This window comes from Colias philodice, chromosome 3 (genome assembly GCF_061535455.1).
Source record: "Colias philodice isolate Cphi_HAF_F1 chromosome 3, ilColPhil1 Martin Lab GWU primary, whole genome shotgun sequence".
Lineage (NCBI taxonomy): Eukaryota > Metazoa > Arthropoda > Insecta > Lepidoptera > Pieridae > Colias > Colias philodice.
Genome location: NC_143088.1, coordinates 8722186 through 8748756, shown reverse-complemented (window position 1 = coordinate 8748756; position 26571 = coordinate 8722186). Strand labels below are relative to the sequence as shown.

The 26571-nt window shown below is 34.3% G+C and overlaps 2 protein-coding genes across 5 annotated transcripts in view; one reads left to right on the top strand and one right to left on the bottom strand.

Annotated features, from left to right (window-relative positions):
• LOC149489863 (uncharacterized) overlaps window positions 1-26571 on the bottom strand; it is a 59545-nt gene that overhangs the window by 10193 nt on the left and 22781 nt on the right. For 3 of the 4 annotated variants that reach the window (XM_089714630.1, XM_089714628.1, XM_089714627.1), the window contains exon 2: window positions 19657-19690. The exons of the other annotated variant lie outside the window; for it this stretch is intronic. The gene's annotated coding sequence lies outside the window, so the exon portion shown is untranslated. The remainder of the gene's footprint in view (window positions 1-19656; window positions 19691-26571) is intronic. 4 annotated transcript variants of the gene reach the window in all.
• On the top strand, window positions 7632-11207 carry LOC149489864 (uncharacterized). The gene is made up of 3 exons (XM_089715080.1): window positions 7632-10326; window positions 10727-10792; window positions 11188-11207. Exons 1-3 carry the CDS (start codon window positions 7632-7634, stop codon window positions 11205-11207), a joined length of 2781 nt encoding a protein of 926 aa, XP_089571206.1.

The following is a 26571-nucleotide window of genomic DNA, read 5'->3' as shown; positions in this document are numbered from 1 at the left end:
CTACAAATTGTGTTCCATTTATTAGCAAAAATAAGCGACAATTAATGCTATTATTTCGATAAGTGCGATAGTGCCGAGAAGTGGGCCCGGCGGTTTCGTGGGCCACGCTGCGAGCGGCGATTTTCACTTGAGATACGCGTTCACGACAATGCGACGGATTTAATTGGTGCTCTTACATAGACTACATGTTTCGCATCGAGTCGAGACGCTGTTCTCGAAAATGGGCCATCGGAGAGCACGCGCACCTGCGCCACGAATTACGAGTGATTGGCAACTACATTTTCAGCTGTTTGCTTTGATTTATAAACAGCATTTGCATTACAAACTTCTAGCTGAAATATGGTAATTTTTACGCTCAGATTAAGTTGGAAGATTTAAACGGTTAGTAATATAGTCGACAAGAAATGTATTTTATCTGACAAGTCATGGTTCTTACATATCAATACATGTTGCGGCGGACCAAATATGGAGCGTAAGTGAATTCCAGAACGTCGTCACGTCACTCAATATCGAAGTACGCTCGGTCGCGTAGAGCTCACCTCTGGCATTTTGCTGAAGATGACCGTTTGCTTCGAACAGCCTTTGATCTCTCTCACACATGCGTCTGTCGCAATTTTATATCAGATTCTTGTCTTCAATTTTGGAACCAATAAACGTAAAATTATCCTTAAGCGCAATTGAAATCGTTTCTTGCAACGTCTTCGGAAACAAAGTGAATGAAATTTGAAAATGTATTTTTTTATGTTTCGACGTTCGTTGCGTGTCGAAACTTTATTTTTATTTGCGCTGCTATCAATGCAGACGATATACAGATAAAGTTGGATTCCATTAACACAATTTCAGAACACAAATTCGCTTCTGTATGTGTAATTCGCTTAATGGCTAGTTTAAAATAATAATGACAGCTATGACTTAACTATTAACTTACGTTCCAGTAATAAAATCAGAATTCTAGTTTATTCGTCTGCAATTTCTAGAGCTGAATATAATTTGTTACTTTAATTAGTTGGCTGTAAGCTAAAGACGGTATTGAATGTTAGTATGAGAAATCTGGTTGTATTAGCAAGGATTCACGATCGGCTCGCAGCTTTAATAGTGGCCGAACGTGCCCGTTTAGCAACTAGAGTGCGTCGAATTCTGACGTAAAATATGGCCGTGTATATCGAACAGTGTTGCTTGCTCGGGTTCCCACGCGGCTAGCGGCCTGCCACCGTCGTATAATGACTAGCATTAAATACACGATCGTATACATGAATTGTGGGAGTATAAATCAATATCGATACAGATACCTACCTACTAAATTTGATCAAACATTTTGTGCATTATTCAAACAACTACCTGCTAAGCTATTGTTTATGGCATAGAATGAGTGAATCGACTTAAAATCTATATATATAAAACTCAAAGGTGACTGATATAGTGATCTATCAACGCACAGCCCAAACCACTGGACGTATCGGGCTGAAATTTGGCATGCAGGTAGATGTCATAACGTAGGCGTCCCCTAAGAAAGGATTTTAGAAAATTCATCCCCTAAAGGGGTAAAATAGGGGATAGAAGTTTGTATAAAACTTTTTATTCCCTGGATGTATTTGCATGAAATTTATCACACATATAGAGGGTAACTTGGATAAACACATAGGATAGGTTTTATCCCGGAAATCCCACGGGAACGGGAACTATGCGGGTTTTTCTTTGAGAACGCGGGCGAAGCCGCGGGCGGAAAGCTAGTGTATTATAAAACCTTACATTATGAATAACGATGTTCCTCTAAGAACAGTCAAATTCATTAACAAAAAATACATATGGGTTATGCTATATAGAGTCTTAAAACTTTAAATATTCCTAGAAAGATATTGTGGTAGTCTAGGACTCTATCCTAACATCTCATCCATTAATTTCATTAAATGATAAACATTGGAACAACTTCCCAGACTAGTTTGAAGTACGTGGGCGATATTGACACCAGATTGGCCACTGGCTGTGATGTTGGAAAATTTTACAGAAGGTATTCTGAATAGACCCAGCTAAATCGTTACTCAACCTATACAGTACAAATTTTAGTGACGAAATCTATACATGGTTATCAAGTGATTCGGTGTCAGGGAGATATATTGACACTAATTAAATGTTATTGTTAAAACATTAACCGTAAAGAAAAGAAGTGCTTGAAGCTGTTTGGAGTTTCCTACGAAATTTTTCTATACACAATCACACATTATAAAAGCAAGTTTTAATTGTAGCCACGGATTGTGACAATGGCCGGTGTTATATTGCATATCGAAATTACACTTAAAATATAATTTGCCCGATAAGCGTCAATCATGATATTATTTCGAAACAAGGCAAGACTGCCCCACATTGCAGGTGTACACAAAAAAGAGAAACCGTCGCAATACAGTGAACGAAAGAAAATCTTATTATCGACATAAGGGGCGATATTTGAGCCGGCATCGGCACTCTGCTCCAGTTACAGAAAACGTTCCCTCCGATTTGGATCCGGTTTGCTCTCGTTTCGTGTGAACCACCTACCTTCACTCTCTTATGGTATTTAATCACTGTTATCCCGCTTTTCGTGATATTCTCATTTCTCTTACAGACAATGCAAGCTTTATGGCGATGGGGTTTCAATTTTCTACAATTACAAGTTTGCACATAACCGGTGGAAGCAAGGCTAGTTCGCTGTTAAATTATAAATTATATATCTACCATAATAACCACAAAATTCTCTAAATTAAAACGACTGGTTTAATAATTCTGTTCAAGTAAATAGTTAGTTTCTTTATTCTGTATAAAAATAAAAAAAATAACAACCAAATAAGATAACTTAGTATATATCTTATGAACTGTTAGTAATCGTAACTTAGTTCATAAAATTATCAAAAACATTGTTTTATGTAACGTAAATAAAATACAGCCACCGCAAGGACATGAAACTTTCAACAAAAGACAAAAACTGGATACATTACCTACTACGGCTTCTTGTATAGTGCTTCCGTGATAATTGTTACACTTAGTATTAAAAATACGGCACATAATTGGAATGTTATGATAATATAATTTAATATCCATTGCATTACGTTTTTTACAGCAATAAATAGGTGTTTATGCGTTTTGAGTTATGACAGGTTGTGGCTATAAATATGAGAAAATATTTCTGCAACTGATGACTCGATTCAAATGCTTTATAAAATGTCGTATCATTTCATATATTTATTAAATCACAGAACATAATGGACAAACATTAAGACATATATTGAGAATGGCAATTATTCAAATAGTAAGTTACATTGAACAGTATAGATGACTTGAAGAATGCAAACAAAAGATTGAAACAGCATTTTGACACGCGATGCGAACTTACAATATTATGTATTACAAAAGCTTATAGTAATATTCAATGTCAGTTTATTTGATGATTGTATACAGAAGCAAATAAGTGGTGTAATTTCTTTATAACAGAACCATATTAGGTAATTATGATACAACGTAATAAGTATCTAATGTCCATTCAAAATAAAGGACACAAACCTTTTTGTTACGAAGGTTGAAGAGTGATTAGATACAATTGATAGTTAAACCAGAAATGATTTTCTACATTGTTCAGTTTTATATTAATATTTAACGAGTTGTACGAATTCTTTGGAATACATATATCAAATTGTGAAAGCAATTACAGCATGCAAATTGTTAGCTAGGAAGCAAATGAATACGGCAGTGGACACCTTAATTCATTCCACAGGCCTCAAACATAAACTTGGTCATAATGTTTCAAGTAAAAACAAGAGATTAAATTAAATTATAAATATGCAATATTGTCAAACATCGCAACAGCCTGCGGTGATGCTCTAAATATCAATGATAAAGTTATGGAAATATAATATATTATAATAATTTTCAAGTCGTGATCTTACACCATCAGCTTATTTCGCCATTAACAGCATGTCCTTATTTATAGGTATTATCTCGTCTATCGGTTGGTAATATTTCGAAACTGCAGTTTAGCATCATTTGCATATTCCGTGATGGTGTCGACGCGCCATTGCCTTGTCTTTGGGGACACGTTATCCGCTGACGTCGTGCCCCGGTCCAAAGTGGAAAGCTGCAGCAAAGCTTTATTTAACACTGACATCGTCTTAAGTTCTATGAAATACTTAGTCGTACGAAAAAAACAGATAATATAGTGACGTAAAAATCAATTGATCATAGGTGTAAAAATCAAGCGTACGGATATCGCGCAAATGTTAAATTATAGTAGATATTGAGAAGTCCATTTGCATAGCGCAGGATGGTCGGATGATCCAGATTAATGGCGGATCCTTTCACTGTGTGCAGCCTTGAGTACGCGAACATGGCGACTGCTGACCATTACCGATGCACTGTTAATGTCCCACCAAACGATTAACATAGATCGACAGATGCTGATACACCGCTGCCGACGTTCTGTGATCTAATTGTGCGTTCTATTCGGCGATCTCTTATTATTACGTGACTTTATGTTAACGTCGCATAAATAGGCATTGTTTTCGAACAAACATTTATGAAACGAAAACACATTGTGGAAATACGGCTCTGCATTGCTTAAAGCTTAGCGCACTTTAGGAATTTCAAATTCTCAGTAGATTATTTAAGATATTCGTCGGTCAACAGCAAAATATTTTTATACCCGGACGTACAATTAAATTATTGCGGTTACTCGTTTAATGTAACAGAAAGGGAAAATCCTCGCTATTGGCAGAATTCAATGAAAAAAAACTAATCAATCTTACGGATACTGAGGTAAATGTATTTTAATAAGTTTTTGATGGCATTAGTCAGCTATAAATCATAACTCATAATTGAAGGTCTGTTGATCCCTACTCGTTTGTATTAATATGGTACCTAAATTCATAAAATAATAAATATTCACATTAAAAGTTGAACTTTCATTCCATATCTGTCCTTTTACAAGTTACAGCTTTAAAAGCCTCTACTGTTACCACTAAAAGCGTGTAGTTTAGTAAACAATTGATCGCGACTTAAATGGAGCATAAAGGATATTGCATGTAATTTGACAACGAATTTATTTATAATATCGACATTTTAAGCCACCCGGATCCGCGACAGCCGATCAAAACCCAATGAATACTCGGATAATGATGTTCAATCTCAATATACGAGAGTGCTATGTATCGTATATTTTAATATCTGAACATTACATTTATCGATATTGGCACTTTAATCGAAAACTTCCAGTTTACAATTTTAAATAATATGTTAAGCTTTGTTTTCTTGTTGAATTTGTTTTCTGGGCTTTAATTCAATTTATTATTGCTACCGTTTTCGTTTATGTATGAACAATGTTATGTTTATGTATGAACTTTAATAGTATATGTGGGTACTTTTATTAAGAAAACATTATTATGATGAATACTCATTTACATTTTCGTCGGAATATTTCGGTAAAACGTTTTGAATTAATTAAAATTAGTTTTAGCAAATTGTACGGGATTAAAATTGCGAACAGATGATATCTATGCTTCTACTTTTTTAAAAGCGATTGTTAGACCTAACGGCATATATTCAGAATAATTCTAAATCTCATTTGCAAATCTGTTTCATGAAGAATACAAAACAACGTTGTCGAGAAATTTGCGTTGTCGTAGTTTGCCGCATGTAAACCGGAATTGTAGGTTTTAATTGAAGGGTTCCTTGGTTTTGTGAAGGTAATTACGAGAATGAAGTGAAAACAATTTTATTTATAACTTTCCTTTTGGTGCTCCAAATATTGACATTTAATTTCACGTACCGGTTGCTTTTAACGATCTTTAAGCAATGATATTATATATAGAAACAAGAGGTAGATACGTCATCAACGCACCAAAACTGATTCCGTGAATTGGTCCTATTTGGATCCAATGCAATCAGTCAGATTGTCACCGGTCCCAGTGAGCGTATATGCCGATAGGTACATTAAAGTTGTCGAAAATGCCTTCCTGTGTGTTCAGAAAGTGCACGTATTCGTGCAAAAAAATAAAAAAAGATAAAGGAATATCATATCACAGCAAAATATATTAAATTATTTGTTTCGTATCAATATCCGGAATCCATCTTGAGTCAAGCACCCCCTCTTTGTGCCTTGAGTCAGCGTTTCCCCTACCTCTCCGCTGGTGGCGCCCTCTGTCGTACGGTTTTGGTACTACTTACAAGGCGCCTGAGCACCGGGTGAAGTCTCGTCATTATAGCGTCGTTCTTTGTGCCGTGCACAAGTCAGCTAGAAGTGTACTTTACGTTTTTATTTAATTAGTTTAAAAGTTTAAACGTTTAAAATTAAAATTTAAAACTATCAAGTGTAAAGTGCAACCTCTCCGTTTTTGATAATTATGGAGAATCAGGACTACGAGCACAATGAGGAACCGGTTAATAAAGAATCGGGTTCTGGGAAGCGTCGCCAGTCTTCTCCACCGAGTTCGGATTGTGAAAGCGTCTCTTCGAGCAGTGACAGTGATTTGCAGCATACACGTGTGCACCGAAAAAGGTTTAAAAAGGCGGGTAAAGAAGAACAAACCGTGAGTTTTGAACACTTAAACATGCTATCGTACCAAGTTGCATATCTAACGGATTTAATTACCAAAAATGCCGCGTTTGCCAACGGTCTTCCTACTAATCAGAACGTTGAAAATGTGCTTCATTCGAATAGCGATTTAAATTTACGCCCACCTACCCTAAGTACGGAAGGCGCGTCTACATCTCAATTAAATTTATCCGAATTAAAAACTACCGTCAAAGATCCGATTTATTCGCAATCAAGTGAAATTTATCTAAACAAATTGCACAATTTACAACGATTTAACCGCGATGATTGGTACGCTATTCGTTTTGTTGATGTACAAAAGAAGTATTTGACAACACCCGGTTTTGTGGAATTGAGTGTAAACGATTCTTTAAAACGGTATGAATCGGGTATGCTGCGGGAGGACCCTCGTTCTTATTTAATTGAGCGGTCATTTGCAGCTTTAACTAATGCTATACTATGCCAGAAAGATGAATTACAAAAAACGTTGCAATCATTAGTAGATTGGGCTAGTCAAGAAAAAGAGTCGTTAACGCCAAACTCAATGTTTAATAAGATAGAATCGTTATTTTCTAAAGAATCGGCATACAATAAAGTTACTGACGATTTATTACAAATAGTTTGCGGAAGACGGGCAGACTGTATTACTTTACGCCGCGAGTCGTTGCTTAAACAAATTCCGGAGGAATTTCACCGTGACGTTTTATTTAAAATACCTCCAAGTGCGTCAACGTTATTTAATGACGAGTCAGTGCAAAACTATCTCCAAAAAATTGGGGGGGCCGAAAAATTAATAGCATTACCTCGATCAGGGCCTCACATAAAAGATAATTTCATTCGTAATCAGCACAATCAATCTAAACCGTCAACAAGCTCACAATCGAATGAACATTTTTTTCGACACAACTCGTCATCATCATCAAAAAAGGGTAAGCGCACATCTAGGCAACAAAAATACGCAAATAGAAACAAATCGGGTAGTTATAAACAAAAAGAAAAAGGATCGCGGCCTTCGTTTAAAAACAAAAATCGCGAATGACTATCAATTATTTTACGGCGGCTGTCTCAAACAATTTCAATGTGTCTGGAGCAATTTCGGTGCACCAAAACAAATTTGCAAACTACTAAGTGGAGTATGTATTCCCTTTATCCAAAAACCGCCGTTGATATTTCCAAATTCGATTATAATGGAAAAATATCGAACACAGACGTCTCCAGACATGACCTTACAAATAAAAGACATGTTGAAATCGGGAATATTAGAACTAGCAGAGACAACTCCAAGTTACCTTTCGACTTTCTTTTTGATACCGAAACCCGACGGCAGCCACCGTCCAATTTTCAATTTGAAACGGTTGAATTTCTTCATCAAAACAAAGCCATTTCAATTATTCAGCCATTTTCGTGTGCCAGCCTTTTTGCAGGATTCCGATTGGATGGTGAAACTGGATTTGAGCCAAGCTTACTTTCACGTGCCTATCTGTCAACGCCATCGCAGGTTCTTAAGACTCAATTATCACCAGGATCCAAGTCGGCACCAATTGCTGCAGATGACGTGCCTGCCCTTCGGTCTCTCCTCGGCACCAAGAACGTTTGCCACGTTGACCAATTGGGTGGCAGAGTTTCTCAGGAGCAAAGGCATCAGGTGCGTAGTCTATTTGGACGATTATCTTCTAGCGAGTCAGTCCATGCACCAGCTGGCAGACGACATAGCTCAAACAATCAAAATCATGTCGCTATTGGGCTTGAACATAAATTTCGAAAAATCTGTGTTGGTACCGACCCAATGCCTCGAGTTTCTCGGCATTACCTGGGACACAACGCTCAACGCAAAGTCCCTGTCGGTGCCGAAGTGCCTAACGCTACGCAAAGCACTTCAAAAACAGATCGAAACAGGCAGTTGGTCCCTAAAGCAATATCAATCCTTAATGGGGAGACTCAACTTCGCCGCATTTGTCGTTCCGAGGGGACGACTTCACTGTCGTTCACTGCAATGTTACAGTCGACAGTTGCCAATGAACCATCCTTATCGCAAGATTCAAATCCCGAAAAGAGTGATAGAGGACCTGGTATGGTGGAAGGACGCAATCGGGACGAGCTCGCCAATTCATCTACCTGCAACAACTCATCTTTTAACGACAGATGCCTCGGATATCGGTTGGGGGGCTTGTCTAGGAGGCAAAAACATATTCGGTCACTGGACAGTGCGCCAATTAGCGTGGCATGCCAATCAAAAAGAGATGTTCGCGGTATATGCAGCGATTTTGCAGGAACAGAACCAGTTAGCAGATGCTCATATTCTTCTGCAAACGGACAATCGAACAGTCGTGGCATACATAAACAAGGAAGGTGGGACAAAATCAAAAAAGCTCCTAAATTTAACTCGACAGCTTCTGGCGATTTTGGACGGGCTCAACATTCATCTTCAAGCGCAATACTTTCCGGGCAGGTACAACGCCGAAGTGGACGCTCTGTCTCGTCAGAAACCTTGTCCCGAATGGCATCTGCTACCACCTGCCACGATGAAGATATTTCGAAGGTGGGGAACTCCAGTAATAGATCTCTTTGCCTCAACGTCAGCTCATGTGATCCCAAACTATGTGACAGTGGCCTTGCAAGACCCCATGGCGCAGCATCACAACGCCTTTTGTCACCAGTGGAATTACAGTCTAGGGTGGTTGTTTCCCCCGCCAAATCTCATCCCGACAGTCCTACATCACCTGAACGAAGCTACGGGGAGGTACATTCTGATTGCCCCCAAATGGCACAAAGCGTTTTGGCGGGCAGATGTACAGCGGAGAGCGCTGGATCATCCTTATCTCATTCCAGATCTAGCACAGGTGTTAATCGACACGACAACGGGTGTGCACCCACCACAAGTACAAGACCTGCAATTGGAAGCCTGGTTGATGTCGGGTGGCAAGAAATATTAGCAGGTTGGACGAATCAGGAACAAGAACTTTTAATGTCCAGTTGGCGAAGCTCAACATTGAATACTTACAAATCAGCATGGGTTAGATGGAAGAAATGGTGTGAGTCAAATTTTATTAATTTTAAATGTCCGAGTGCCGATCAGGTGGCGCGATACCTGGCACATTTACATTGCGATGTTGGACTTGCATATAGAACTATATTAGTACACAAATCAGTTATTTCAACATTTACTAGTGTTTCTACTAATATTAACATGTCATCAAATTTTTTCATAAAGCACATGCTTAAAGCTATATCTGTTGCTCGAAATAAACCTGTAAAACCGCCTATTTGGAATCCAAAAAAGTTGCTAGATTATATTTCTTCACATAGTATAGATGAAAATAATATTTATCAGGTTTCTAGACTTACATCTACTTTATTATTACTAGCCTCTGGTCGTAGAGTTCATGACCTTACTTTACTTCGCATTGACAGTGACAGTTTAGTGGATGAAAATAATTCAATTGTATTCTGGCCAGCTTTTGGTTCTAAGACTGATAGTATTAATTATAGGCAGTCTGGGTGGAGGCTTAGAGAACACCCTATTAAGAACTTAAACTTGATTTTTTGGATAAGACAGTTGTTGAAAATAACAGTACAGCGTCGAAATAACATTAATCATCTTTTCATCACAGCTAGAGGTGAATCTAAGCCTGCATCTAGAACTGTGATTGGCGGCTGGATAAAATCCCTTTTGAAAGAGGCTGGTATAGAGGCTTCTCCAGGTTCTGTAAGATCTGCTGTAGCCTCTTTAAATTGGATAGAAAATTTTTCAATAAATAAAATTCTTAAAACAGGTAATTGGAAGGCAATACATACTTTCCAAAATTATTACCAAAAAGAATTGATTGAATATAATAGGTCTAATTGTAATGAATCGGTATCATTGTCTAATTATTTTGATCCTGTTTAAAATTAATAATATTAAGTACATAAAATTAAAGATTGTACATTCACATTGTATGTTGATTAGTAAGAATAAATAGTTTATTAAACATTCAATGTTTATTATTTTATTACATGTACACATTATAGCGTCTATTACAAGCTATGTGCATAATACATAGCTTGCGCACCAGGTGATAACAAACAAATCACTCAAGATGGATTCCGGATATTGATACGAAACAAATAATAGAGAGTTTTACCAACAAATAAAACTTACCTATTATTTTTTCTTCAATATCCGGAATCCAGGTAATGTCTACCTGGTGCATCATGAGTGCCATAATGACGAGACTTCACCCGGTGCTCAGGCGCCTTGTAAGTAGTACCAAAACCGTACGACAGAGGGCGCCACCAGCGGAGAGGTAGGGGAAACGCTGACTCAAGGCACAAAGAGGGGGTGCTTGACTCAAGATGGATTCCGGATATTGAAGAAAAAATAATAGGTAAGTTTTATTTGTTGGTAAAACTCTCTATTATTACAGTTTAAGAGTAAAAATAACAATTTACAATTCTTTATGAATGACACTTGCTTGACACGTGTATTGAAATAATGAAAGGGATAAAACATTGCTTCAATCACTAGTGTGACAAAGCTAGCGTACACTGTGTTCAAAGATTATCATGTAGATACGATTATTGAAAATAGAACGGTTATTTTATTAATTTCGATTTTGGTAAATACTTGATTATTTTTATATTTAAATCCACAGTTTACATCCAGTGCATATAATTAACAAATATAGCTATTTATTATATACAATGAAATCGTGATGGCAAAAATGTTTGTTTGCATTAATAAAATGATTATCGCTACTGACGAAAAATGCTATTTGCTTTTCTGTAAATAGCTATTGAACATAAATTTTATTTGTGTTTTAGATAAAAAAGGCTTATACTTCATCCTTTCTTTTATTTCATCCTTTTTTTCATCTAGGCACCACTATTATTATAATTATCCTACAAGTTGGAGTACCTTGTACGGGTTTCGGGAACTGCCTTGAAACGAATAGCGTAAGATCGGTCCTTATGGAGTTCTATAAGGAGGATTATGCTTTATGCAGTATGCTCAGCAGTGGGTGTTTATCGGGTGAAATGATGATGACCGAAAACGAACACCACAGCTAGTAATAAATACTTAATACAGTTATATCTCCAAAAAAATTTTTTTTTTCATTGTTATACGACATCATAATAATCATAAAATAGTAAATGAAATTGTCACATTTATTTACTTGTGCAGGAAACCTAACATCTATATTCTATAACATTGAACCTTCTGTGTCGTTAGTCTATGCCAATTACCATGGCAACTATTTGTTTATTTATATTTAATTGGCGAATTCTTATGACTTTTGCTTACACCTGCGCGGAAGTGACAAACTATCTTTGTCTTTTTTGTTTATATCATTTTATTAGAGCCATCTCTCTTATACAGTCTGTCAATGTAATAAATTAAGTAAAATGAAAATTGTATTTGTGTGTGCCTGACACTGCTTAGGAAGCATTTTTTTTGGATATATTGTGAGTATATAACGTATCTATACATAAAATATCATTGTCTTTAAGATAATATTTCGTGATCAATGGTAGGTATATGGAGCACAAAGTTGCTGTGTTCTCTCCAATTAAATTACCTTATTTGTCAATTTTAAACGGTTTTTAATTTAAGAATCATACATCAAATATTAAAGATTGATGAGATGCATGAGGTAATGCATTTATTGTTTTGTAATTGCCGATATCTTCACATATCCATGACAGTATAATGCACACATTAATACGACATAATGATGATAAGATGAAAATTACATGTTTTTTTACTTGAAATTGACTTTGATTTACATGATCGACATTTTCTCTATACAAGCTCGTTTACAAGGAGTGGAAAATAACTAGCTATTAAGTTCAGTTTTATTACGAGAGTGTATTATTAAAGCTTTAAGCTTCACTGATTGCGATACATTTATGCACGGAAGTCGGAAAGTATAAAAATAACACATGTTTATATAAAAAGACTTATTTTCTGCGAGGTGAAATGAGAAATCATATCTTTGACTTTAGGACGAATTGAAGTCTATTGCAGTATAATAAATCGAGCCTTTCTCTGACAATAAAGTCAAGTATATTGCGTGTGAGGTCATTGAATATTCAAAGTAATATAATGTAACGTTTGCAAATAATTTTCGATCGTAAATCTTAATATATTCTCTAATAAGTCTGAACGGTTTACAGTCAATTTGAAGCCATAATATACTTACGATTTCAAAAAATTACGTCACACGTCTTAGTGAGAGTGGTTTGGAAGATAGACTTCATAATAGTCTATATTCTGTGGTATAGGAAGTTAAATTTATTTAGCAGACTCCTAGTACTAAATATTACGATAGTTACAACTAATATTATGTATACAACTATACATTTTGTGTATGATAATAAGGAAGAAACTGCAGTGCTCTATGTACCTAATGTAATTTAGAGGAATTTGACGTAATGGAATTGTGTAGCTACATAAAAAAATTATGTTAGCATGAAATGTTGAGAAATGTTGTTCTTAGTGGTTTTATATACCAATAATTTATTTTGTGATGAACCAATAAATTTAAATCAGGCGAATTAAAAGTCAAAACTTTGTTAATACTGATATTACAGAATAAAAAAAAAACAACTATAACGAGGATTGAAGGAAATGAAAAAATTCAAGATATAAATAATATGTCAAAATTACCACTAAAATATACCGTGTTAATAAATCATAACCCAATAACATTTCATCAGAAAAGATCATTTATTTGTCTAAAAAGGCCACATTAGTGAACTTTGCTATTTGCAGAAACACTTTGACCGAAATTGAAAAAAAATGACGAATGTAACAGCAAAGTGTTTACTGCTTGATATTAAGCGTCTCGTTATTTATAGTTGTAAAGTCACTTGTCGTATTTATAAAGCACATGTTTCCTCATAAATAAGGTGACGTACGTACACATGAGTTGGGTCATCTCAGACGTGCCTGTATCGATGTACTCTATCCGGATTAGATACGGTAGAATCAAGAACCAATCTTGACTCGTAATCGGTTTTGCGAAACACGCCTCGTCTCATCTAAAGTCGTTATTATGTTAGACTGCGCCGAATATGTTTGCACGGCTTAACATCAATGCGGCCCGTTAGTGAGCAATGTGAAAGTTTATAATAATCACATGCTCTTTGAGTTAATTGCTGCACTGCAATTAGTCAAAAAGCCAAGAATTATAGATCGCTTGAATCTCTCCTCTAATAGGTATGTCAAACGTACAAATAATTTAGCATTTGCTATAGCTACTTTCATTCCCTCACGGTTATTTCAGTAAACAAAAATCTAACCGACATTTATACGAAAACAATAGATATAACTTCTAAGCACTTAGTAGGTCATGCTATACATTACCTAAACTAAAAAAGAATTCAAAAAGTAGTCTAAGATAGGTGATCTACGAGCTTTAAATAATAGATTGCCAGACAAGACAAGATCTCTATCTGCATTAGAGTACTCGGTAAAAAAAGAGACGAAATAGTACCCACACAGTTTCACTTCTTATTAATAAAAACAAAACAACTCGATACACTTTCTGAAAATAAACAACTAACCCCCGATGAAAGATATTAATGCCAACAATTGTTTGTACGTATAGTTGTTTTAACAATATAATAAGTTGATTAGGTAATTGTTATTAAAACATATTTAAAATACGTTGGTAGAGCAGCAGCTGAACAAATCGTGCAAGGTTGGTCGATTTTAGTTGGCTACTCTATATTTTAAATTCAACAAGTAAAAAAGTAAATGATGCAGTCGCTATGAAAGAGAATTCTATTGAAGACAGATTGCTGTCACTTCGTGTGCACGCAATCAGAATGGGGAATACGCACGCTGATCATTTAACTGGAAAATCAATCTTACTTGCTTTTTTAACGTTACGCGAATTGTTCGAAGCAAAAAGTTTTAAGGTCACTGCCAAATACCCAATGATTAATAGACCAATGAGTGTGTACTTACAAAAACGTGAACAGGATTCGTAGTAAAATCCGGATAACAATGACAAAGGGAGACATACAGTCAAAGTCAAATTTTCTAGCAAAAAATTACAGCCAATGACCCGACGTCCGGTACTAATGTTTCACGTCGTCAATGTCATAGAACTTCCCGTTTCTAATAAATTTCTATATATCTAGAGACACCACAAGAGACACGTTTCATTTAGTTACTCCGCAATACAAATGAGTTTTACTACAATATGCAAATGTGAGATACAATTCAGTAATGACATGTTCGACTATTATGTCTTCATGATTAATGATTTCTATTCACTATGACTACACAAATGAATCACAGAAGCACAAAAATAAACTCACATCTTATACGCTTTGAACTTGAAAGATAATATTTATAAAAGACGAGAAAGGTTAGAATATGTAATAGCAATCTAAATCTATTTAAATTTTAGTTTTTCCGCCTTTGATTTGAGTTTCTATATTTGATAAAATATTTATCCAAGTTTGTAAAAATAGTGCAATTTATCTTGAATTTTTTATAATAAAACATTACCATAGACCCAATTTTTATTAAAAAAATTAAATAGAATAAGAGGAAAAAGTTTAGTGTCGAACAAAAAATATTGTTCGCTCAATTAGAAGTGCTCCAGTTTTTCTACTATATGAACTATACTACTATTAACTAGAAATACGCGTGTACCGAAGGTAGTTCCGTATCGGTTGACGTCCGGCAAACCTTCGACATTTCCGAGCCAAACACTTGGAGATATGAGGGGGAGGGGGCTCAGCGGGAGGGCGCGCGGGGGTGCGGAGGCGCGGGGGCATCAACCGACAGTGTGCGAACCGCGAGGTCGCTGTCTTTTTACTCAAATTACCTCCTGACATTCGATTTTAATGGAGTATTGAATTTAAGCATAACAAGTACCGATGTAATGGAATAAAATTAGGTTATCGTAACAAGAAAACGGTCCACGAGTGGCCATCTTTAAACTCACGGCCTGCCCAATAAGAATTCGAAACATTTAACATTTGCCTCCGTAGCGAACGTCTACTTGTCTCGCTCGTTACACTACTAAAAGCTTGTTGTTAGAGTGGAACAAATATAGGAACATGCTTCTATCGACGAATAGTCATTGTTCTTGATCGTAATGGAACAAAATAAAGACAGAGCAGCGGTATTCGTGACTACGAGACAAAACTATCAAGATTAAAGTGTGCGAATGAGATAGAGTATAAGGTTTTTGGGTCGATGTCCGGACGGAGGAACTTAAAATTGAATTAAACTTAAGAATTATGTCTATTTAGAACATATTGAATACCAAGAAGTAAGTGTTTTTAGAAACTATTAATGATTATATTTTGACGTGAAAACAAGTTAGAAATGATCAATAAATTATTATAAGTACGATTGTTGAGAATCGTTTTATAATAACAATAACTAATAAAAATATAATATTTTTGGAAAATGATTTATTTTTTTGTATAATGGTTGAATATTTGAAATCCATACTTTTAAGTCAATATAAAAATTGATGGAGTGGAATTCTTATAAGAAAAAATACTAGTAATGACGTAGTGCATCAACTTCCTCTGTAACCATTCCAGATGATGACGTAACGGGACGTCGAGTGTTCCGTCTCTGTCTCTACGTCCCGCTCATACCGTTACGCCGGCGTCCTTGGCTGAGTTCTTTCTTGCGCGGGCGCTGCAGGTCGCTCTCAACTCGTTCCGCGCTGTAACCACTAGCTGCGCACGTGTGTTCCACGCTTCCCATGTGTGAGTTTTTTATTATGTTAGTGTGCGACACACCCGCGCTGTTTACGGCTGTGTGCGTGCATTGAATTAGTCCTAACGGATATTACGGAATTTGTCAGATAAATATTTCAAATATAGTGTAACAAGAAATGCTGCGTGAATCGAATAACTTTAGCCTGTGGTCTACTGAATAAACTTTTATTATAACTTTAAAACTGTTTTTTTTTAAGCTTGGACCTTAATGATTACAATACGCTCTACATGTATGTTTATAATACATACGCATGTAAAATAACTAACAAACCCATTATAATATTATAATCTCTAAATCTTTTAGTACCGACACAGGTATATTTAAAAAGGTTTGACATTTTATTGTAATGGACTTGTCCTTTTTTATGCTGAAATGAAGCTTTTATTATTTTCATACTAGAAATTGATTTAAGCTACCTTGATCATACATTAAACCTTAAACAAAACAAATTGAAGTCAGAAACTAAATCTGGACCATTTAGTTATATTTTTGCAATGTTGACCTAGATTCTTTTATTAGGAACTCAAATCGCTTAATACATTTTATCGAATCAGTAATGACATTCGTCCACACAACCTTGTCGGGTAACAATGCCCGGTTCACGTGTTCAACAGATATAACAATTTCGAAATTATAAAGGTCAGTATCACAGTCATGCGTAGAACAATTACAATTTTTAATTACTTCACGTTCTGATTTTTTTTTATCTCAAACGTATTTAATACGATGAGGCTAATATCTGTAGTTATCGAGAATTGAGCAAGCGACAAGGACGTTGATCGGCTTACGAGTTACGACGTTATTGCGGCAATCGCTCGCAAATAGGAGCTTAATACTATTGCCAGTTTATTTTATCGAACAAAGAATCAAATTCTTTTATTTCATAAACGTAATTGGTTCACTTATGTTATCTCGTCAACATTTGTTCTCTAAATTACTTTTACATTGCTTAATTTTTGATAAATATTAAATAGAAATAGCCTACATTTTTCAACTTATAAAAAACGTGATTAGTGAGTATTATGAATCAGTTTAATCCACCTTTGTAATAGACACGATAATACTACGTTGGGCCGCACACAAGCACGCCGTGTCGGATATAAGTTTGATAAGTTTAGGTAGAGGTGTGCGTTGACACACACATACACCCGCAGGAGGTTCAACGTACCAGTTGCCAACTACGAGAGTTCCTTGTTCCACTTTACCACTGACACTGCCTCCAAAAACTTCCCAATACAAATCAGAACATGTACCATTGTTACATAATCTTAGTAGGTAAATTAAATAGTTCGTTATCTACTCATAAATATTTAGAAACTCAACGTTATGAATAATACTAACTCAATTAAACCACTCGATGGTTATTCGAGAAATTTAAATTGTTTTTACGTAATATATGTTTCTATCTAGTCATAATTGAAATAAAATATATTAATAATTTAAGTGCATAGCTTTTCATATTTTATGAGTAAGATAGTCAAGATAAAAGCAACAAATCTGGAATGAAATAACTCTGCAATAGAGCGCGCGCCGGCGATGTTCTCTCGAGCGCCATACAAAAGACTTCAACGACCGTCTCAGTGTTTTATGTTCCTTTCAACATTTTATGCCCCGTGATATTATAATAAAGGTAAACCTATGTGCAGTAAATACCTCCGCTTTACTATATATCTTTAACTTATATCTTTATAAAAAATCTTTTTAATTATAGAATACTAATTACATAAGCACGATTAATTTTCGTTATACTCAGCAATGTTTATTTAAATTCACATTATGATATAATGCTCTTCTAAATATGAACTATAAGTTATAATAAAGCGGTTAAGATTTATCACAGATGAAATTGATTATAACTTGTAGCTTCGTTAACATACAAGTGGCTACAACTACACAATCGAACATCTAAGTAATTACGACAAGAGAAATTTTATGATCTGCCATAAATAGTAACTATAAATATTTCTTCTCCGTAATTATAATTAGATTTGCAATTTTATACACTGCTATAAATTAAACTAAGTTATTGGTTATCTACATCGTACAGGATTATAATAATTTAGTTATAAATTTGTCTGCTTTAGTGAAATGATGAAATTACTATTGATTGAAAAGTATTTTAAAATCGGGAAGAATAATTATTAATTAGTAACATATTGCAGTAGGTATTAAAATTTTATATTATATAAATTTAGTACATTATTATAATAAGTATGATATTTATTCTATAACTTAATCGCACATTATTATATATAATAGACATAATAATATCTTTCGGTGGAATATTTGTAAAAGGTATTCGATAAGAACGACTTTCTACAATTCATTCCAATACGTAGGTATACTTATTATAATATTAAAAATAACTTGTACCAAATCACTCATTTTAATGGATAATGTTTGCGTATGAACTGATACAATGCAGTGAATTGTCATCTATAATGCATCTAATTTGAAACGTTTTCAATGGTATGAGGAAAATGGTGAGCTTAATTCATACACTACACAATCATGATCTCTATGTATAGGTAATAGTGAATTTCAATTTCATCTCTTTTTCCTTATATTTAATTTTTATTCTGTTCATTCTTTTTGTTAGCTATATATTGCATAAACCAGAAAAGAATTTAATCTAACTATAAACTTCAAAACTCTAAATACTCTCTAATCAAATAAATAAATTATTTTTCATTACAGTAACTAAAATTCTAAACCTTTTCTCATTGTCTTATTTTGCGTCGTTTAAAGGGTACGCATAAACAATAAGTATCAATTAAAAAGTATACTTCACTTTTAATAAATGTCTCAAACTAAATGTTATCACAAAAATGCAAAAAAAATTGTTAGGCGGTTTTATACAAACAAAATATTTTAACATAGTTTAAACTTTAAATGCTACGTCGAATAATGTCTGCATATTTCAATTTCTCCAATTTATGAAGTATTTTAAGGTATGTAGAATAAACAATAAACAAGAGTATATAATAATAAAAAATGATTAAAAAACGAAAGAAAGGACCGACCCACCTGGAGAAAACTACTCATTACCAGAATAAGAGCAAAGTAATTTTGTTGTTCTTCGAAGTCAAACTTTAAAGTAGTTTCTGTGGAACGGGCATTAACCTTCCTAGTAATCAACATTAGTTTGATAGAAATCAATATAATAAAACCGCATATAAATTATCATGAGAACAGTAGGAGTACCTTTTATTGTTTATTGTTTGTATATAGCTACTTGGTCATATTAGTTTGACGATTCCATAACATTAATATAAGTCGTACCTACTGTTTTGCAGATATCAAACGTGAATTTAATGAAAATAAACTATAATATGTTAAAATAAATCAAAAAATAAAATCTTACCTCAATATGTGCATGTGGCAGCTATTTAGGTACACTGAAAAAAAAGAAAAAACTAATCAATCATCATTCATGATAATAACAAATTTACTGAATTGAATAATTTGAGAAATTGTATATCAAAAATTTTAAAGACGTCAGTAATATGATAATGAAACTTCAAGTCCGGCAAAGCATGGGTCCCTCGTCATCGTATCTGTTGAAAAAAAAATTCTGAAAAACATAGGTTGTAAAAACCATAATATTGCAGATAAAAACAACCATAAAATTAGAAAGCGGTAATTGATTGATGTCCGAAATTGAACACTTTTTTCGATACAAGTTAGAAAAACACTTTGGCACCATGCAGGTGGGTCACTAAGTGTCTTCGCTTGTACTCGTTGTGCCAATCATTCATACATCAAACATTATCTTTTCCATTTGCATCGTTTTATGTAATCATATTAGGCTTTATGCTTTCGATTGACGACCGAAAACTTTACAAAAAATACATATCCGCACTAAGATACAGCATGGAAACTTGTTTTATTATTTACTTTGAATTCACTAAGACGTCGATGTAGGTTGCACACGTTAAGTTAAACATACTTCAATTTCGTTACTATTAAATGTTATATGTACATATTTTTCTGTTGAGATCGTTAGTTGAGGCTTTCTGTATACATAGCACTCACTGTCTCGTTAATATGCATTTGAAATTCCTTATGATGAAGAATGTAAACATATTGATACGTTTTTACATTTGTATATTTATCACTTATTGTTATTTAAATATGCTGTGGAAACATGTTCTCACATTATTTTTAAATACTTTTAAATATTATGTAGACTCAAAATAAAGGCTATTTAGTATTAGCTAAAAGTTTTAATGTTCTTTTTTTTTTTCATTTTGTCAATTTTACATACAGTTCATAAAGAATAGACATAATCTATCGTTCTAATTTATATTTGTGTTTGTTTATTTCACATATGATACAATAGGAATTATCTATAAAGTTATATAATTTGATAGGCTCTGTTAACTTAAGACATTTTGATGAACTTTAATGAAAATAAATTGAGTTAACTTTCTATGGTTTATAAGTTTCCTGTGATAGAGACGTCAAATATCGTATTAGGTGTCAAGTGTTGATGTATAGGAAATTATGAGGTAATTAAAAGCCATTACACCTATGCACCTGTAAGCTTACGAGGTATATACTTCTAATTAAAGTATTACATATTATCCCTTTCAAATTTGTACTCAGGAGATAACATCTCGTACGAGTTTTCCTTTCATATTTTTATAATTTATCAGGATATTGAAATATAGGAAAAATATTATTCTAGAAATAAGAATTTAAATCTAAATTAGCTATAACAATTGTCCTATTGAAAATGACATGTACATACAGTACATTAAATCTATAAATAGTTATCTCATTATAAAGTAATTATGTTTATATCCACACTTTACTAAATAACCTTTATGTTGAAGTGTGTCTGTGTGAGTAATGTGTATATTTACAATTAAGCAATATCCGTATATATAACAAAAATGTTATAGCTTTGTATTACAATAGCTTGTAAAGATATTATTATGTTATGTTTGCTGAAGCGTTTGCTGTCCTTGAATTAGATTCTGGGACAACAAGCGTATGCTATTTGATTTCATTACTGTAACGTAACAAACTAATTGATGTAAAACTTTGCTTTAGTAATCTTTAAAATGGTTACTATTTATGCAATAAGCCTACCGCGAAACTCCTTAGCATGCAAATTTATACGCGTTGAGTAAATGTCTAAGTGTTGAGAAGGCTGTGCGCACTTGATGGAAACTGGTGCAGTATAAAGTGGTGCAAATAGCAGAACCAGTCCTGCGGCAGGAAGCGGCCTCGAGAGCCGCCGCGACCGTGCGCCCCCCGCTCGCCGCCCGCCCCGCACCCCACGCCGCACACCCCGCACGCCCTCACCACCTGATCCAGACAAAGCGTGTCCTTCGTGTCACTCGTGACGCATACAAGTGCATTGCACTAATAAATAAGTCCTTTCCATGTCCGGTTACACATATCGTACTATTCGGTCAAAGTAATGCGGCAGTGAAATTTTCTCCTCTGCAAGCGTGCTTTTGATATGCCCATCTAAAGGTTGTGTTGCCCATCGTACATTGTCTTATATGTACATCATTTGTGTACTAGGTACGATAACAATGTTTAATAGCGAACAAGGCGCATTCCATGAACGAATCATCATCAATCATTGCTCCATGAGGAACCGATGACCTGACAGTTACAAGTCTGCCAATTTATTATAATGATTTATACGTTGGGAAAAATTATCATAGACCCTGATCACTTAATTAATAGACGATGATCAGAGTGGCGTAGAAGGCGATAACGCGGAATCTCTAAACATTTACACCATTAGCTTTTATAAAAATAACAAGCGCTTACAGTGCACGATCAACTTTTAAAGCTCTCTATATAGAACGGAGAGATTTAAATGATTGCAGCTTTATATAAGAAGTTTTATTAAGAAGCATTTGTTGCAAGTAAATCGTGACTCAAATGTATCTAGATGGAATCGTAAAACGGTTTCGTGAATACAGAGCAACAGACCAGCGTTGGCTAAGAGCACGCGGTCAGAGAACACGTGAGCGGGCATCGGCCCTGACAAAGCCGCGTCTACGTCACAGGCGAGCCAGCGTGTCTCATCGGCCTGCCAAAGAAACGATCTCATAGAAAGTAGAGCAAGTCATTTATTTATTCAGTGCAGCGGCGGGTGTGAGCGAGACGGCGCCGCGAAACTGGCTCATTAAAATAAAAATCCGATTTCCGAGTGCAACTCGCGCGGAGCGAAATAAAAGTTTCCGACGAAATTTGCTCGAGTTATTCCAAAAAAGGCGCACGAAACGCCTCCGCGCTGAGATCGCGAGATACAAGTGCGAGAGAAACCGACCGCAATAGCCTTCGACAACACGCGCCGATTCACGACTAAATGCTTTCGATTGCCGCCCCGTACTACACAATGCTTCACATCTGTAATTACCGATCCTTTTCGCATACTATCTGCTGCCCATTTCGCTTATCTTCCGTGACGCACTATAGCATTGGAAAAGTTAAAACACCAGTAATACACGGGTGCTGTGTCTTTTCCGTGTTAATGTGCACCGGTGCTCGGTTTTCACTGAGCAAAGTAAACTATTGTCTGAACATTACGCAGCAGCAACGTTGCATTATCGGCACGATAAAAGGCGGCTCTATAATCATCGTCGCAAGTCACGAGATCCGCACGCGCATATTATGCTATTTAAATAACACCATGCACGACATTCTACAGCCGTCCGACTGAATGCTAATTGTATCATAAATTTTAATTCAATAATTCTCGCCAATCTTGACAGCGATTTATATAGGATGAACATTAAATCGTTATATGTAGATAATCATACGAAGACTGCATTCCGGTAGCGACTTAGGTGTAGCATAGTCACTTTTTATGAAGAAAGTTGTCTCTTGATTGCATTTTCATCGTTAATTAAATACAAATGATGATTCCATATAATTGAGTATTTTTATTAAAAAAATAATTTGCCTTTCACCTCTTAAGTCCTAGCGTTTAATTTAATATCTGAACAAATTTTATGATTTACTGACGTATACGAGCGCTTTACAAAGTAATGGCTCATAAAAATGATGTGGAACAACAATGTCTTTGCTTTAATTATTTTCGAGGATTACTTTTTATTTATTATTTGAGTGTCATATAAAAATCGATTAAAAACGTCAAGTCGTATTTTAAATATCTTGACCTACATCAATGTGATTTATATCAGAAGCGTTAGGATTGTGGTACGATAAGATAAAGCAATATTTAATGAGACTATCAAGTTTACGGAGACCAATATAAGTGTAGTTTAAATGACAATTATAAAAGGAATTTATTTAATAACATAATTATGTATTTTCGATCAATAAAAACTTGCGATGACCCTTAATGTCAGAGAGACGAGCAACGTCTTAATTTTAATGACTCCTGCATAGGTCAATAAGGCATTTTGTATTATTAACTTATAAGAGTGGACGCATTTCATGTGACCTTAAGAACTGCTATGGCCATGTCCACTTGTAGCCTGACTCGATTCAGTTCCGTTATTGATATTTAATTGATATTCTTTGTCAGTATAAACTATATTCAGACTTCCTTCTTGCCATTATGAAATTGCATGTGTATAAATGTCTCGAAACTCTTTTACAAATAATAAAGGCATACAATATATACAAACGATTTAAGTAAATGAATGTTAAAATTAGACACGCGTCGTTGTAACTAATAATGTTACCATTGTATTCGGAGAACCATTGTAAATAGTCTTATAAGTATTATTATTTTGTTTGAAAAAGCAGCACTTCGTTGACTTGGCTTTCAAGTATATATTTTTATTATACATATATATTTTTATTACTAAATTTTTTTTTTAATTTTTATTACTAGACGTTTTTTACGAAAATAAATTATAACTAAAATATTATGTCGAGTATGACTGAAAACCAAGATAATTTAGTGCTATATTTTTAACAGAACCAACATTGGTACACTATTTTTAAGCTGTAAATGTATATATTTATATTCTAGCCCCCGTTACTAAAATTATTGTTAGATATGCATAAACATTGTATTTAATTACATACATATATCATTAAATGCTATATAATATTATTTTAATAACCCCAACGAAGATCTAATAATGACAGAAAGCATTCCCACCTCACCTGCAGCTGCGGCACGTTATGCGTTTCTACTTAATTGGAAATCAAGTATAATTTCTAACATTTTATATGAAACTTTATACATACTACTATAATGAGACAACATTACTATATTATATTATTCCTATAAATTACATATCATTTGTAGTAGGTATAGAACAGATCACTCGTAAATCGTTATAATTCTGTAGACTCCGCGTAAATTCCGAGCTAAAAGGTTGGCATAGTAAAGTTTATTAGGGTACTGCGAGCATCGAACGATATCTTCTAGATCAAGTCACGTCGCTCGTGATATAAATATTATAAATATTGTCCTGGGTCCGGCTCGTTGCATAATAATCGCTACCGGTACCTGTCATTAAGTGTTTCTCGGTACTACAATTGTGTTTATAATTACATAGGATTTATCATTTACATTTCCATTATATACTGAAACTATTTTGATTTATACACTTAAAGTATATAAGAGAACTGGTTTAAAGCCGGTTGTGTTCTGCGTAAAGTGACAAGTTAACTCGCTATTTTTTACACACGTTTCATGTTGGCTTTTAGGTTTTTTTGATACTTTTATATGTTTTATTTACTTGTTTCTTTTTATGCTCCTATGATTTACATATAGCATAGAGTACACACAATGTTAATCGAATCTTAATATTGTCAACACATAAATCCTTGCATAAATCAGATGAGACCACGTGTCACTGAATACATTTAGTTAATAAACAAAAACTTGAACAGTGACATTCTATGAAGATGTAGAGTCTCTCTTGTTCCATTATAACATTCACTCTTATATTCATTATTTCCTTATTTTTATTTCCTTATTTTTCTAAAATACGAGGAGTTACTGGGTCGTTCATATAATTGTATTAATAGTAATTAAGTCGATTGAATGTAAGAAATGATTATTAATATCCCGGAGAAACCATCAGTTATACGATAGCGAAAGCTATTAAGTCAGCTTTGCACTTCCACGCCATAATTCATTACTTATTTACTATAAATTATAATTACTCAAAATACATAATATCGGATTTGTACTAGGATCTTCGTTATAGAACTAAATTGTAACATTTACCTGGAAATTACTTATTACTTTGAGGTTTATTAGAATCAATCAAACTATACTTTCTAAGCCATGACTAGAATCTATCAAGATATTCTATTATAGCAGTAAAATTGGAAGAATTTTTGAACACAGATTTGATCTCTCCTAACGTTGCCTTAGTTTAAACAAAACAAAGTTTAAAATTGACATTTATATTTTTTATGGTGTATTCATTGCATATACATAATTAATAAAACTAAGAAACCAAACTCAAAAGCTTTAAAGAAGATATGTATCTGCATTAGAAGGAAATGAAAACAATTTTTAGTCTTGCTGCTTCAATTTTTAGGTAAATACTAAATAGCTAAATAGGCATACATGGATTTAACGGTGTAGGCTAAAAAATATAGCGTATGTATTGCATTTGTTGAATATTCCAATTAGTTATTTGCATGTTATTTAACTCTACGTAGAATGACACATAGCGTTTTTGACCTGTCGATAGATCTGACACAAGTGGGTCAAAACGCTCAACAAACATCCGGGTAGGAGGAATCAAGGTATAAATATTTTTATCAAAATAACTTCTAACAAATTAGAAACTTCATTATCACATAAAAATATGTTTTCTTGTTATTAATACATATTTTAAATTCATAAATATCCATTCTAAGTAGGTAATAAATATATGTATAACAAAAATATGATTGTGTTTTGCTGTCGTTAACAATGACTCATGTATAAAACAAAAAAATAATTGATTTATCAGATTAAATAAAATAAATTTAAGAGACATTCATCAAATAAAATAAATAGGAAGCGGTGGTCAATTCAGAATAAATTATTTAACACGTATGTTGGTAAGCCTATGACTCATATATACGACAATGACAAAAAACAAAATACCTATCGTCCTATTAGAGCTGTGCCGTGGCTGTGCAGACCGCAACCGGATACCCTGACAGATGCACAATCACACTAACACAAAACTCTCACGAATTTTTCTCCCAACACTTTCACGACTTCCACTAATTATTATCCACTTTATCGGGCATCTACAATTTGATTTACGTCTACTTCTTGTACACCTCGATCCGTACACTTTTTCTTTTCGGTAAGGTA